At 41.9% G+C, this 16,385-nt stretch overlaps 2 protein-coding genes across 3 annotated transcripts in view; one reads left to right on the top strand and one right to left on the bottom strand.

Annotated features, from left to right (window-relative positions):
* Nucleotides 1-16,385, bottom strand: part of LOC139779473 (unconventional myosin-Ie) — a 29,397-nt gene that overhangs the window by 8,753 nt on the left and 4,259 nt on the right. For both annotated transcript variants that reach the window (XM_071717849.1, XM_071717844.1), the window contains exons 2-10: nucleotides 14,438-14,563; nucleotides 14,196-14,285; nucleotides 14,035-14,129; nucleotides 13,714-13,891; nucleotides 13,430-13,592; nucleotides 13,214-13,321; nucleotides 12,941-13,069; nucleotides 12,490-12,686; nucleotides 11,931-12,098 (exon numbers count right to left, since the gene is read on the bottom strand). In XM_071717849.1, the coding sequence (XP_071573950.1) occupies nucleotides 11,931-12,098; nucleotides 12,490-12,686; nucleotides 12,941-13,069; nucleotides 13,214-13,321; nucleotides 13,430-13,592; nucleotides 13,714-13,891; nucleotides 14,035-14,129; nucleotides 14,196-14,285; nucleotides 14,438-14,563 (1,254 nt within the window). The remainder of the gene's footprint in view (nucleotides 1-11,930; nucleotides 12,099-12,489; nucleotides 12,687-12,940; nucleotides 13,070-13,213; nucleotides 13,322-13,429; nucleotides 13,593-13,713; nucleotides 13,892-14,034; nucleotides 14,130-14,195; nucleotides 14,286-14,437; nucleotides 14,564-16,385) is intronic.
* LOC139779649 (uncharacterized) lies at nucleotides 1,558-13,186 on the top strand. The gene is made up of 3 exons (XM_071718073.1): nucleotides 1,558-1,833; nucleotides 8,902-9,111; nucleotides 10,248-13,186. The coding sequence occupies exons 2-3, from the start codon at nucleotides 8,903-8,905 to the stop codon at nucleotides 10,954-10,956; spliced, it is 918 nt and encodes a 305-aa protein (XP_071574174.1). The 5' UTR covers nucleotides 1,558-1,833; nucleotide 8,902; the 3' UTR covers nucleotides 10,957-13,186.

Below are 16,385 nucleotides of genomic sequence, written 5' to 3'. Positions count from 1 at the left end.
GCTGCAAAAAGGTTTCCTTGCAAAGGACAAGAGTTAATAATTTTGAATCATAATCTTAATACAAAAATTAAAAAAAATAATTTGTCTTATATTTTAATTCATTAAAACCAAATTTAATTAATGTTCATGTATTCAATTCTTAGTTTTTTAATTCGAGTAGCGGTCTCCTCGATTATCCCACATTCCAGAAACACTTTAGTTTTTACACTTTTATGAAAACGAGACCCTGATGCACACGCAACGCACACACTTGTTTCAAATTAACATTAATGAGGTAAAAAAAGGTCGCGATGAGCAAACTAATTAGATCGGGAGTCACAGACGGTTCTCATGGGAAACCGCGCTTCATTGTTGCCGGAATTGCTGAGTTTGGCGAGAGGGGAAGGGTACGTATATAAAAACGTAGATAATGGAGGAGATGGATGTGTGTATTCTGGGTTAACGGCGGTGAAAATGAAGAGAGAAAGAAAGAGAGGGAGAGAAAGAGACAGGAAGAGAAGTCTTATCTCGATTTTGCGAGAAATTGCCGGATTTGTGAGACAGTTAGATGCCAAATGTCAAATACCTTGTTCAAGCTGTTTTGTTCCTTAACAAAATTCTTCCTTCATTAGAAAAACACACGTAAGAATTTGTAGCTATGATCTGTTTAAACACAGAAGATTTTAGTTTGCTACATGAAACACGTAAATTTTTCACATTGGCTAATTCTGCGATTAGTAACAATTTTGATAAAGAGAAAATTATTTTAAGTTTTGACAAATTTTGTTGTCGTCAAATAAGATATATACTAGAATTCCAGACGTATTCGCAATATGTTCTAAGTAAAGTTATTTTATTAATTCAATAAACGGTACTGTACAAAAGAAATTTTACAATAAAATTAAAGCTACGAAAAAGATATCGAGACACACATCAGAGTATCTTAATTATCACTTTAATTTTAGAGCGTTCATTGTCTTTTACCAGAATATGAAGTTAACTGTACTTATATATTGTTATCGCGACGACGCATCGGGAACGCGAACGCGAAAGATGTCATCTTGATATGTATATGGGCGAGAAATTCAATGGTCACCGCTGTTGCGACAATGTTGACTTTATTACGAGGTACACGGCCATTATACTAATCGCGTAGACAGATGAAGCTAATCTAGAAGCGCATTCGCGCAGCAGCGACAACTTCCTCGCAATAATGAAGCAAAACAACTCAATTTGCGAGCACAATTCTTGTAACACATCCATATCGAATCTCGTATAAAAGTACGCATTTAAAGTGCAAGTAACGTGAAAATATGAAATTAATTTTTCAGAGATATAAGAAAAGACTTCCCGAACTGATTCTACATCGTTAAAATTGACCTTGTTATGCGAGAGTACGTTTGACAGGTGCGTTTCCGCCGAGCCACGTGCGCCGCGAAAAGGATTTAAACGCCGCTGACGAGAAATACGCGACCAATCGAGAACCCCGAAGTGCGAGGAGTGGTGGAAGCCGCACGTGGGAAGAACAAGAGAGAAAGAGAGACAGCGATCGCTTCACTTAGCTATTTCATTACCTTCACCCGATCCTTGGCTGCAGTGCACACGGAGCCGCGATCACGTTTTGTTCCTCTCGCCGCGAATGGTACCGATCGGCGCGGATTCTCGCGCGCACGCGGACGAATGGACACCGCGCGTTACATAATAAAAATACCACCAAGTGATCCATTTGCTGAAGAAGAATAATAACGATCGCGGATTTCTGCGGAGGGAAAAGGCGACAATCGAAAATCGTCCAAGGCGCTGGGTCCAAGAAGATTGCATGTTCGTTGCTTCGTGAGTCTCATTGTCAGTCAGGTACGTTCAAAATGCGCTTTTTTAATACACACAGCACTCGTTTATGCGTCAACAGTCGATTAATATTAATTTCCATTATTGTTGTTAACTAAGTTATCATTGTCTTCAATGAAACACCTCTTAGTTCTAATTGTAAGTATATTATTCTCCCGACTGCTGCCAACCTTCGGTTGGCGAAGACAAGGGAGTATGCGTTTTACCAATAACAGTCCGGTAACAGTCTCTCGCGCGATTTGCTACGGTTGAACGAGACAGTTTCTACGATTTACGTCCGTCTCGCGGATTTTGCGACGACGGCGACGGTCACAATGATCAATTTAAATGGCGTGACGAGAACAAGCAAAGAAGATTCGTCATGTACAATCACGTTCGGACGTGAAATGGTGGCATTCAGATTTTATCGTTGCGGTTATCCCCATACCGCTATTACGAGATAAAACCTCGCTCGTAAAGTCAGAGGACTTAAATCTCGTTTCACGTGTGGCGTGACAGGTGATCTGTAAAGGCATAGTTTCGAACTGTTCAAGACGCAAATCGTCGGCGAGATGCAAATTATGCGACCTATTCGTCATCTCTAAAATACGACATACCTTTTGTGTATGTGTGATTGCGGAAATATGTAATTTTCTAATTAAACCTTGCTACTATTGCAGCAAGAGTGTCGTAGGACACTTTGCGCAACATTTCGTGAAAAATTGCAATAAAAAAAAGAAGAAGAAAAATAATGAAATGTTGAAAACGAGTATGCGCCTATGCAAACTGCGTCGTGATATCAAGCATCACGCAAGTCGATATTCATTTATAGATACTTCGCAACTCTGCTAGTTCGCGTTAGATTAAACCGCTCGCTGTCCGCCAATATTCTTTAATGAAACTTAATTGCTCCGCGTTGTGAAATGCCGTCGCGACTGCAGCTCTCGAACAAAGAACAGAGCCACAGAGTTGTAATCAAACGAGCCTCATAAACGTTTCTTTAAACGTTCGCGAAGTGAGTTTATCTGAACTCTTAACTCATTATTTACAAATTTGATTAGCGTTAGAGAAATGACGAGAAAGGGTGGAGAATAATTGGAGCGCGAAGTATACAAGTCGCTTCGTCTTCGGCGCTGATTGATCGCGCGCGCTTGATGATCGTTTTTTAAATTTCCTTCTCTGATGGAAAGGTTTCGTTTTCTTTCGTCTTCCGTAAGGTGCGCGGGGGAAAAGAAGCGTACAAGGTAACTTTGATTCGCGCGCGAATCAGCGAGCGAAAAAGCGAGGGTTACGTAAAGGACCAATTAAGTCCCGTGCAGCTGCTCGTTTTCGTGTCCGCTGCGGGACAATCGTGATCGATCTATCAATAAGCGGCCCCGCGATGACTCGCGCGTTTTCAGGCTGGAGATCATTTCCTGCGCGGCGAACGGAAGGAGAAAAGGCGCGGCGCTCTAGTTGCGGTTTTTTCCCTTTTTTTTTCCAGTGAACGGCACGTAACACTTTTATTTTAGCAGGACGCAGCAACCGACATTCGCGGACAGACGCGAGGCGCCACGCCGAATAATGGTCGTCAATTATCGCTTTCCGCGTCCTACGGCCGAGTATACTATTTCTGTTCGCCATTGTGAAATTCTCCCCCCGTTAGGATTTCGTAATTCGTAATGCGCGCACAAGAGGAGCAAAGAAAGAAAGAATGATGACGTTGCCGTTCAAGCTCTTTCAAAGAGGACTAAAGTAATCGATCTAACAATAAAGTTTATACGCTCGAAAGTCGTTGAAGTTATTTAAGGATACACTTAGACAATATCCCGGGGGGGGGGGAGGTGCGGTCCCCCTCCGGGCCTTGACCACACGCTCTCACTTTCGTTCTGGTGTGAATTTAATTGCACCTCCGCCTTCCTCGCCCGAGCCGATCGACGATCGGCGAGCGATAACGCGCCCCGCGAGTATTTACGTAAGAACAGCAAGTGCCCGTAAGTATGGCGTGGGAGTCGACCAGTTCGCATGCACAACCGGCAACGTTTCCTCGACTTTCTAAGTTCCGATAGCGCGATACCTCGTTGACCATCGCCGTTGTCTGTTATGCGTGATTTAACACGGCGCGAGCGCGCGGCGATATGATTGAGGGAGCGCTTTGCTGAGCAGTTTTCCAATAATCTCGAATCGATCGCTTTCTAGGAATCCCCGCGTCGTGAAAAATATCTCTCGAGATTTGAAACGGCATTTATCCCTTACGACGTGAAAGAAAGCGAATAGACATTGAGAAAGAGGAAGAAAGAAACTTTCGATCGTACGTTGATCCCATTGCTGCCCGCGCACGATTGCGAATACTAATTAATAGGCTAAGTGAAATCGGCTAGCACGCCGCACGCGTCATCGATTTCGCCCTCTTACAACTCAATTCCTTTATTTACGAGCGGACTCCTTCGTTTTATCGTAGACGTAATATATCGTGATATTGCAACGCCATAAATTTTTCATCGTGAGCAGAACAATATGAAGGTTATTTAAAAACTTGCCAGTGTAATATCCAATACGCGAGTTACTAGTTTCAATAATGAGAAATCTAATACGCATAATTACTTTCATAAATATCTATAACGGGATACAACGTTACGCATATTATTCTAATGATATATATCATAATGAACATATACATATTACATATACACTGCAGTGTTTTTATACTTTCCAAGCATACAAATATTCCCTCTCAGACATTCGTCTATTTCTTCCTTCATAGAGAGACGCTACTTCTTATATATTTCTCTTTAGATACTTTCTGCGCGGACATAACTGTATCGGCGACTATTTATGAATCCCTGTTTGCATTCGAATTATTCGTTCCGGTCTCGTATGCGCGGAGTCTGCGACAATAAATTCTCCTCGTCCTACTTCGCCGCCGTTTCGTCTTCATACACTCGCGAGATCTACATACGGTAGTACTTATGTAGATCTACGCGACGCGACTCATAGATCGTCCGTCTAGACCGACACAAGACCGGCCTATACTTTTTATCGATATGACGAAAAATCGGCTGTCGCGTGTCGCGTCGTTCTATATGCGAGCTCATTTTAACTTTGTGCTGCACTTTGCCGCGACATTGCTCCAAATGGGAGAATTTTACATGACGTCCAAATTCAAGCGCAGGCGCGATTGATGGATGGTCTTTCGCGTTTTAGCCAGACATTCATTAATTAGTAGTAGAACTTAGAAACTCCACAATGGTCGATGAATAACAGATCTGCCTTGTTCTATTTCAACGGGCTCGCCCACGATTTGCAATAGAACGGCGTAGATGATCCATCATTCTACTCGCGCGATATTTTACGCTCGATATGAAATTTGCAAGTAGCTCTTCAATTCGAATCAGCAGAGTTTTTACATATAAAGAGGATTTATTTTCCCGTTAAAGTTCGAAACTTGTCGAATCTTTTCGATTGCCGCTGATTAAAAATTGTTCAAGACGATACTTTCCTGAATTTAAATATCTCAAAGTGATCAGAAACGTTGAGGAAAAAAGTCATCAAACTCTGCTTGCCATTTCCTGTTCTTTCAAACTTCCTGGCGGAAATTTCGAAGACGTTCTTCTTACCGATTACGATTAAGGGGAAACCGCGCGTTTTCGATTATTCTCCGACCGCAATGAAAGACTCGATCGAGTCTGTGACTTTCTCGAAAATTAAGCATATTTACTTGGACTTTCTGCGCCTTCGCGAGATGTAGGAAGTGAAAATGATAAGCGTTCACACAGGACGCAATTAAACGAGCGAGATGTACACAAGTCGTCCCGCGATTTCCTGGATAAAAATTTGTCGGTAAACTCGAATACGGAAATATCTATAAAATTTCGACGATGGAAAAGTTTTCCACTCTAACTTTACGAATTACGCTTTACGGTATCGCTAAGTTAACTAACTAGCCAGTAAACTTAACGATATCATAATTCAGCGGCAAGTAGCACCGTCGCGTGAATTGCGTCACGGCAAGAGAGGAAAATTGCTAGTTGGCGTGGAAAAAATCGCACGCGTACAAAATACTCCATGACGATGACGTCTACGTGAAATGTCAGGGTGCGCGATTCGGTAAGTATCACACCGGCGGCGGCGCGCGGCGCGGCGCCCCGGCTGGTGAGAACCGTCGGCGGGTCGGCGTGTCGGCGTCGCTTGACAGGTCGGCCGGCTCCCCACGTGGAGAGTCGCACGCTCCGCTTCATCGAGCGTCGGCCGAGCGCCGAGCACGTTCACCAGGGCAACGATTGCACTTGCACTTTTTAAGAGAACCTGTTCACCATGCCGATGCCGGAGAGCCACACCCACGGTGCCGCGACGTGAATCGGCGAAGCGGCGTAGATCTCGCTCGAGAGAGAGCGCGTTTGGTCCGGGAAAGAAGGGACTTGCCCGTTATATCGCGTTATATTGTACTTCTGCCGCAGCTGGGCGAACGGTAACACCGGGCGAGATTACCGGACGTCGCGTCGCGCCAACTCCTGTTGTCCGGTATATACCTACATATCGTGCCCGCTTCGCTTGTGTAAATAATTCGTTTATCGCGCGAATACATCTGTTTCGCGAAACCGGTTTGATAACATCCCTCCGCGTATTCTCTCGGTTACACTTTACTCGGCTCCTTGTTCTTTACCGTAGTCTGAGATGTAGCTTTCTCGATGTAGGCCGCTATCGCGATCGAATTACTCAACGTTATTACAGTAATGCGTAGATCGTTGCTTCTTGAATTTATATCGGAGATTTGTCTTACTTTCAAGATATTTTATTTCTGCCTTTAAAACCTTTCACTGATTGTAAAACGCGCGTACCTGCTCTAGGAAGTATTCAATTTCAGAAATCCTTGGAGATTTTCCAGCTGCCCGGAGAAACGATTAGCCAGCACGATTAGCACCTCAGTTAAATTACTTTCATAATCGGTTGTAATATCATTCTGCACCACATACTACTTTTCTTAATCGACTCACCATCATTATCGCTCGACTGCTTGATTATTTCGCTCGACTGATAATTATTTCTGGTTCAATTTCTGATAAAAAATGATAAAGTGATATACATATATATATATATATATATATATATTTCTTATTAAATTTCTAATAGGAGGCAATATAGAAAAGCCTACAAGAATAGTGGAGAAAGTAGTGAACAAAACCGAAAAAATTTCCAACGATTTGCTGCGGGAATGGAAAAAAAGTTGTAATTATTCGGTCGGCACGGATACTTTCACGGTCGGAAGAAAAAAAAGATACAATTTTATTCGCTCTTTAGGAACGTTGTTTTTGCTACGATCGCGAATTGTCGAGCGCTAGAATTGATTATCGACGATTAGATTCGAGAATTGTCTTTCGTGCTTGAATAAAATCTCCGTGTCCGTGTAAATACGTCAAGTTTTAACAGTCGTCCTATTTGGTCCGAGATGTATCATTTCTTTGATTATTCTTCTAATAACGCTAGTAGAATGGAAAGTAGGATTTCATTCAGATAAAACAAGAATTTTAATATCAGAGTTCAATTTTTGGTGCTGTAAATGTGCGAGAAGGGTTCAATTAAACGTCGTATTACTAATTCTTAGGATAAGAATCATTGTCCACGTGCATTTGATATTTGGTATCTGATATATAATCCTTGAGATATAAAATAGTGACGCATGCGAAAACAATGGCTCGTAGCTCACCTCGACGTACCTCGCAAAATGTGAAACTTGATGAAAGCGGCCTTCCGAAAGCGAGAGAAATATATAACTTGGAGTAAAATTCATGTAGCAAATTGACTGGGAAACGCTCCAAAATTAATAATTAATTAAGCTAAGTAACCAGAAAGGAGAAGGACCTGACAGTTGCGTAAGCATGTTGTGAAATAAGCTCTTTGCCGCGCCATTCAACCTTGCATCTCGCACCTCGATTGTGTGCAAGGTGAGTGTATTATCTGGGGAAATAATCCCTCGATCCCGTTCAATTATTGCACCATCGGAGAGGAGAGCTGGATGCTTATTGGAACGTATCGTCGTGCCCGGCGGGCAATTATCATTCCGCGGCTAAACTGGCGTAAAATTTATAGGAACGGCGAGATGATTTCATCCAACGTCAAACGCTGGATTCGTTTCCAGCTCATCGTTCACCGACACAAGGCTACACAAAGCGCGTTAGAGTTAGAGAGACAATACCCGCAGTTTCATATCCGACAAATCGCCGGGCAGATATCGATCCGTCCCGAATCGAGCGTCGTTTATTATACGCGCAAAGTCGGGAGATCGGAAAACTATCGGGAACGCGCGAACTATCAAGCGGCAAAAGTGTAACGAGTCGTTATTCGGCTTGATTCGCCACTTCTCTCTTCGCGCTCTCTTCTAAGGAATTTATGTCTCGCGCTGTTCCCGGCAATGCCGCGATGCCGGGTCTAGGAAATGTACCGAGAAAATTGTGCCTGTCGATTCCAAGGCACAATTGTCTTTGAATGCATTCTTGAATACGCGCGTACCTTACGTAAGGAAAACAAGAGAAATTGTATCATTTTGTTCGGCGGGACCGCTCGCGCGAGTAAAACTTTCACCACGTTTATCGCTAACGTGCTCGTTACACGGTGTGGTCGAGCACGTCGGCACCGTCCCGTTATTTCGTCGTACTTCCTGCCACGGTTTTTCGGCGGTAAGAAAACGCCCAGTGTACATAAAATTGCCCGAGCCGAATATCTCGACCGTCGAAAAAAGAAATAATACCATACGCGCCAGGCGCAACTGGCGCGGGCGTGATTACGTAGGTAATCCTGTCGCTATTTCACACAACGGCTAATCACACGTTATTAATTTCCGGCCTGGCGATTTCAATTGGAGACACATACATTGTGTCTTATGTAAGTGAGTTGACCAATCGCGGCAGGCAGCCGCAATGCAATGTTTTCTTCAATTTCTCTTTGTTGCGACTGCGAACGCAGTTTAAAAATACTGATTTGAAACAGCAAGACAAATACCGTGAAAAGGGGAAAGAAAACTCTCGACGAAATTATCGTCCGAGTACATACGATATATATATATAGGACAAAACCATACAGGATAGGATTTTTCTTATACAGAGAAAACAATCTTTGCAGGATGTCGCGGAGAGTTAACGTCTGCGCCACAGTGCTGCTCGTCCTGTTCGAGCTGACCACGTCGGCCATGGTCCTGCCGAGGCCACCCTCGTCGCCTAATCACATCCACCAGGATCAGGAACTGTCCGCGCGTAAATCTCTCGAGGGCAAGTCTCTGCACGGCATTACGCGAAACACCAACGTGGAGAGACCCGATACCGAGGACTACAGGTATCGATTTGCCAACGTTCGCCCGCCGCGGCCTTTTCCACGTCATTTTTTTTTCATATCGCCGACCGGTATCGATATTATATTCCACGGCCGTCGCACCGCGCACGCTGCACCGGCAATTCACTTTCGTTTCGCGTTTAGAATTGCGAACTCGTTCGAACTGATCGATTATGTCCGTCAATTGTTATCGCCCGATCGATCTTTAATCGAAGTCTGGTCTTGAAATAGTAAGACATTATCGAGGATCACTCGGATAAGTTGATCGTAAATTTAATTTAACGTATAATGCAGATTTTTATTGAGCTCTAAGCCTTTTTTTATTAATGAATTTCGCTAAATATTAACGGATGGACAACGATGGCAGCGTCATTCCACTCTACTTTAACTCCTCCTCGGGAAACTCTCTCAACTGACTCACCGATTACGAAATGATATTTACTTCGGTCTCGCGATTCTAAATCGCTCGAACAAAAGAGGAAAATCCCAACTGAAACGCCGTTCTTTCCCACCGGCGCGGCGGAAAGCGGCCCAATTAGCGCGAATGAAAAGCCGCCTTCGTTGCGGCGCACGAGAAACGTGAGAAACTCGGTCGGGTAATTGCTCCCGTGTAATTTCAACGATGGCAGATTTACGTGACCACAATTCGTATCTTCGGCACCGATACGCCGCGCACCGCGCCGGGCGCAACCGGTAATTTTGAAAGTAAAATAGTAAGCGCGATTAAGGCTAGACAAACCGATTGTCTCCCGATTCTCCTCTCTCCGTGCGCCCGTGCGGCACTGCGGCCGCGATCTCGCTGCGGTTTAATAATCGCGAATATCCGCGAGTTTGGGCAGAGTGGCATTTCTGAACAATGACACCTGCAATCGTGATCGGATTAACCTCGTAATGTTGTGAAAATAAAAAAGGCAATCTCCCGCGCTCGCCGCTCGCTCAATGCCTACCGCTAATATCCGATTAGCTTCGTCGTTATGCTGTTCCTATCTGCTACTCATACCGTATATTTACGGTTGATTATCCGACGTCTCAAAGCTCCATCCGTTCGATATCAATCTTCGGCGCTCGTTTCGTATTAGCGAAAAGCTATAATCTACATGAAATTAAGTGAAATTGAATTTCCTCTCTCTTCGTCGCAGGCTCTTCGAGATCGAGCTGCAGAGCCCGGACGAGATGGACGCCGCGAATTTGCAGGGTCTGATGCGCACGATGCTGAAAGAGGAACAGCGAACGCCGACGAACGACGACTATCCGAATCCCGAAGTGATCCCGCACTCGATCCTCGGTGTACGAGACATGGGCCTGAGTCCGAATTATCGTCTGGACACCTTTGACGACGACAAACGCGCATCGCTGAACCCACCGAAGCTGCCGAGCCTCGACGAGAAGCTGTACTACCTGAAGAGCGGCCGGCCCAAGGTCTACGTGAACGTGCGAGGACACAGCGGGTCCTTCCGCAAGGATACCATCGCTCCGCCGTCCACGGCGACCCCGAGCGAGGGCGCGGTAGGATACCTCAGGGTCACCCGACCCTTCGAGAGGCAGACCGACTGGAAGACGCGGGACAAGAAGATTCGACCGCCCAAGAAATTCGATCGTCGCGTCGACGGTATCGTTCTGAGCAACGAGGAGATCGGCAAAATGAACGATCAAGCAACGTCTTACGGCGCGGACGAACAGTCGACCACGGAGAATTCCATGGTCACGTCTAGCGAATTACCTAAACAGATACCTGCGCCGCCTAGCAAAGTCCATGGACGCAGTCTGATGGCGCAGACCACGCCTGTGCAGAGGTACGCACTTAGGAGGACAGATATTCTGCCGGGATACGGCTTCATCGAAGAATAAAATCAAATATCTGTATGAAAAGGTAAAAATTTAACTTCTCCGAAAAGTATATTTAATCGCGAGCCTCAAGATTTCATGCTTGTTTGAAAGTACAAAAAAAGATTGATTTGACGACATATTTCGAGACAAAATATTACATAATAATCATTAACATTGATTACATACATTCCTTCTATCAAATTATTAATTACTGTTTGTATTACTTATCGCAAACGTTATATGGATAATTATTGGCCAAAGTTTTTCCATATTTTGTAAGCGTCATGAAATTTCAGACAATTCGTTGAGAAGTTAACTGTGATTGCATGAACAATATTACTTTATCTTTATGAAGTGAACATCACTTCATAATTTTCAGAATTTTCAGAATTCGATGTAATTATTAGAATTCTAGTTCTTCTCCAAAGATACGTTTAAAGATACATTTCAAAATTTCGAAAAGCAAAAAAAATTTTGACGTATAAATATAAAAGATAGAATTCCGAAATATATTAAGTGTCAACTTTCATTGTATGAAAATTAATCAACTTTTTTATTTTAGTTAGGATCAATATCTAATAGGAGAAAAGCTAGAACTCAGTCAATCATACCGAAATTCTGAAAATAAAGTGTTATTTTTGTAGAAGTAGTTATTATGTCTCGGAGAAAATGTTGCAACGTTAAATTTTCTCCGCGTATTAGTCTTGAACTTAATTTATGCCGAATATAACGATCCACGATATAAATATATAAATATTGTTATTTATACAGATTAATATATGCTTGTAATATATATCTATAGTCAACTAATATAGAATTAAGAGAATATATAGTAATATATTAACTTGCTCTAGTAATAAATCAGCGCGCAAGCCAGTAAAATATTTTTATTACTCACATTCTCTGGCAATTTGCTGTTCATCCAAGATATGAACAAACCCCGAGACTAATTTAACGTGAATTACAAAGAGAATAATATTAATGAAAAGGCTTACCTGCTCCGCCTTTAATGTGAGTTCAATGAAAATCTGCTGTAATTTCTCATTCACGAAATTTATGCAGAATTGCTCGAAACCGTTTTTATCAAATATCTCGAAGCCATATATGTCCAAAATTCCGATCTCGTATCCATCCGTGTTTGTCTCCATGGCTGAATTAACTTTCTGTAAAATTGTCAACAACTCAGTAACGGAAGAAGTAAACGCCTTTTAAAAATCATGCGATAATTTTTGGTTAAAAGATTACGTTGATCTAATTAAAATAGATATTTTTTAATACCAAATAAGAGCAATTTATTCCCTTGTGCGAATAAAGATTAAAGAGATTAGACTAGTAATTATTTTCTATGAAAACCAAAATTATAATGCTTGTCGTTCAATTAACTTTTCATATTATTGTAATTATATGAAAATGTGTACACTTATCTCTGATAAATGAAATTATATAATTAAACCACGACACGCGATTTTTTTATATGTAATTTTAATTCTATATAATTTTAAACTCAATCATTTTGGATAAGCTTCAAAACTTTGGATGAATGCTCTACCACACCTTAACCAAATAGTCGAAAAGCCTAGCGTAGATGTCCTTTGCCAAAGCGTCTCTCGCGTAAAGCGCCTGTTCCACATTCAACGTCACGTCCACGCTTTCGGATTGATTTCCCCATTTCGATTCGAATTCTCGAGAAATCAATTTGTAAGACAGATGCTCTGCCGAAATTCCAAAAAGATAGGCTGGAAACTCGAGAACTAAAAATAAAACATATTCATACTAAGAAAAAAATTGTCTAAGCAGAAAATGTAAATAATAATACAAACACGCGCAGAAATTATATTAAAATTTATTTTACTATCAATCGATCAGTAGTGTTTATATATACGATAAGCGGATAAGATATAGATAAATACGTTTTATGCGATTTATATATAACAAAATTATACCGATAATAGATAAGTTATATAACTAATCGTATTTTTATTTCTTAACTAGTAGAATAACTTACATTGTTTATCGGCTATCTGCGAATAATTGCCTTTTTCGACAAACTGTATATTTCCCACGTGAAGAATTCCAGCTACCAATCTGAATATATTCATCACTTCTGCATCTTTTATTCCCATAACACTCAACGCTGTAGACATAAAACAATATATAATTATTAAATTAGTGTGGTCTATTAATAGTTAAGAAAGAATATACGAGAATGTACTATAATAATTACGGAACATTATAATTGCACGAAAATTAATTAACACTGCAAAATACAATTATGTACCTTTAAGAGTTTCCTGAAAATCCCGCGCATCATTTGTGCCGTCCACCTTATAATTACCGCCGTAACTCAGATATTGATAATAATTGAGATCCGTTAATCCAAATTCCGCTAGAAAATTGAAATTTTTTTTAAAATTATTTTTCTAAACGTTTCTAAACTATCCTAAATTACTTTTCATTTGTCAACGATACTTTTATCTCTCAATCATCCACTCACTTTTCATTTCTTGATTGGCGCCCGTCGTCAGCTGATAAAATATATGAAAATTCCGCTCGCCGGGATTGTGGCAAGTTACTCTTGATTTTTCCAGAAGAAAATTCGAAATTTTGCCACCGTTCGGCTGACCGCCCGATCCGAATTGCATCTCAACGTATTTTCCCTGAAAATTTAAAAAGACTTTTTTTGTTTCCTTCAAATAATAACTTTGTTGATTGTAATGCAATTATAACAAATTGGTGAAAACTAATGGATTAATTCGAGCACAACTTGCTGAGACGTACGAATCTGCTGCTGTTGTTGTTTCTCACTGTCTTCGCGTTGCCGAAAGCTTCCAAGAGTGGATTTGATTCCAAGATCACGTCCTTTACTTTCTGTACCTTCTTGCCTCCACCGCTCACCCTCGCCACATAAGACATTATGTATTTCGCCGCGACCGTTTTTCCAGCGCCCGATTCACCACTGCGAGATAAATATTGATAAATGACAAGTACATTTTCAATAAATATATTAAATAAAAATTGTGTAAAATATACATAAAATATAAGTACATCATTCTAAAATTCTTTCCCACGTAAGATTATCTTAATGCAAGTATCGTTTACCTAATAATGACGCAATGACTTTCGTTGTCGATCAGCATATTTCTGTACATCTCGTCCGCCAGTCCATAGATGTGCGGTGGATTCTCGTACGGTGCCTAAAATGACACGAGACCTTTTTAATGTCTCTTCCAACGAGAAAAATAGCACATTTTCACCCTTACCGCGCCTTGATATATCTCGACTTCCTTCTCTCCGAAGTATGGCATCTGCTTGAAAGGATTAACCGATACCAATACGGGTCCGATGCACGTCTGATGACATTTTAAGGAACATTTCACGAATTATTTGCCACAGTTAATTAAGCTATCGTGATACACTTCCCAGAAATTATGTATTTCCTCCCCTCCCCTCCCCTCACGAGACATATTTAATATCTATTCTAATATTAAGCAAAAAAGGATACAAATATGTAATCGTCCATGTATCTCTTTCTGATGTTCTCGATGATGGCGTCCTCGTTGATCTTCGGCAAGAGGACCATATCGTCCACTCCGGAAATTTTGACATTTTGACTTTGCCAGTGGTACACCTGAGAATGAAGAAATAAATTGATTTTGATTAGCGAGAACACGTTTGATTTCGTGTCGTCGCGAATTTATTGAAATTACGAACGCGGCGACGCGGCGACGCGACGCGACGCGACGCACGAGAAATCGGCGGACGTCGCGCATTGCGAATCCAATTACAATTTCTGTGTCGCGAGTATCAGAAGTGCTTATTCGCTCCGACGTTTCACGGATCGCCGATTCATCGATCGTTTCCGCTCCTCTTTCAGCGAGGGTTCAGTCCAGCGCTCTTACTGTGCCCTTTTAACGCAACGGCTTATAATAGATGCTATACTTGGACATTAACTGCATTATTTATATATAGCGATTTTTTAACCGAGTTGACTTATCAAAGTCCGACTTGGTCTATATTGCAAGAGACGCGTTCTAACATTTTATCCCGTAAGTATAATAATCGTTAAAGTATCCTACATTATTTACCTTATTGGATCACTGTAGCAATACAGAGCTATAAATGTTGACATAAACTTTTGCTTTCCGACGTTTCCAATACTAACGAAAGATTTTATATTGAAAAACATTTTTCTCTCTGTTTCATATTTCTTCTGTATTTATTTTAATACGGATTAAATAACTATTATATTTCTTTAGCTGACAACGGTTTGTATTTAAAAGTAAAAAAAACCATGCGTATTGAGTAAGAATCGGTCGTAAAGAAGCCAACGCATAAAAAAAATGCCGCGAATGGAAGTCCGGCGTGTGAAACGAGCATTCTCGGTTGCACGTGGTATAGCATTGGAGAACGCGAGAGAAATCGTAGTCAGCGTATATGGATACTTCCGGTCGAGCGATTCTCTTTCAACGAATTCCGTATAATCGCGAGTATCGAATATAGTGCGAGGTGTCGCGCGAGGCAAGGCCTCTTCCGTAGACGCTCTAGCAGGGCATCATCCTAATTGCATTTTAAACGATCGTTTGATATATAATCCATCGTCGAAGCCAATTAACGGATTATTACAAACTACAAAGGATTCTAAGCGTAAACGATTAAGTTTTTGTCGACTATACCCTACGAACTATCTATATATTTCGTATCAGAATCATTAATTATCATTTTTAACTCTAGAAACGCACAAATAAATATATGTATATACGTATATATAAGCTGCTTGTAAAGCAATTTTTTCCTCTCCCTCTAATAGAAGGCACGTCACTATCGATCGCGCCATATGTCGCCGTCTTTAACATCTTGGTCCAATTAGTATTAGCGGACTGCGGAGCAACTCGCCCATATGTGACATGCAAATAGCCTCGCAAATGGACTACAATCGAGAAAGTTAGAAAAAGAGAAAGAGGGAAGAAGGAGACGAGATTTCGTCAGTCCGTATATAGAAAGCGACGAGAATGGCGTTTGCTCAGGCCTCTGCTGACAATGACTGACAATGCCCAACGAGAGATGAATGGTCACGCTTCCAACTTCCGCTTCTCGTCGTCCTTATTTCGACGACAGACAGGAATTTCGTAGAAAATGGAAATGAGTGGCAATCTTGCCATCAAGCTATTCGATCGACGCGGCCGTTATGGGGTCAGTTAATTAATTATGACTGATGGGGCTACTGACCGCGCGATCGATCGCACAACGTTTCCCTCTTGTTGTACCGAGGTCCGCGCGTGCCGGATCAGAGCAGAGGCATGATTTCATGGCTTCCGCCGTAATGAAACTGTCTGTTCGTTCACCGCAGTTCCGCCGGCGCGGCGCGGCCGCGACGCGGTGGCGGTCAACGAGATATCGCGCTACTGCTCTGTGGCGGACACCGATCTTTCTGTCGTATTTCGCTGGAAACT

The sequence above is a fragment of the Temnothorax nylanderi genome, unplaced genomic scaffold, assembly GCF_030848795.1.
Source record: "Temnothorax nylanderi isolate EJ_2023f unplaced genomic scaffold, tnyl_v1.0 TNYL_tig0006_pilon, whole genome shotgun sequence".
Lineage (NCBI taxonomy): Eukaryota > Metazoa > Arthropoda > Insecta > Hymenoptera > Formicidae > Temnothorax > Temnothorax nylanderi.
This window is presented reverse-complemented; position numbering and strand designations above follow the sequence as displayed.

What these genes read in the sequence shown, in the direction of transcription:
- LOC139779649 (XM_071718073.1), top strand. Translation starts at nt 8,903, where the DNA reads ATGTCGCGGAGAGTTAACGTCTGCGCCACAGTGCTGCTCGTCCTGTTC. An exon ending in CCCGATACCGAGGACTACAG is followed by an intron (nt 9,112 to 10,247) that starts GTATCGATTTGC and finishes TCTTCGTCGCAG; the next exon opens with GCTCTTCGAGATCGAGCTGC.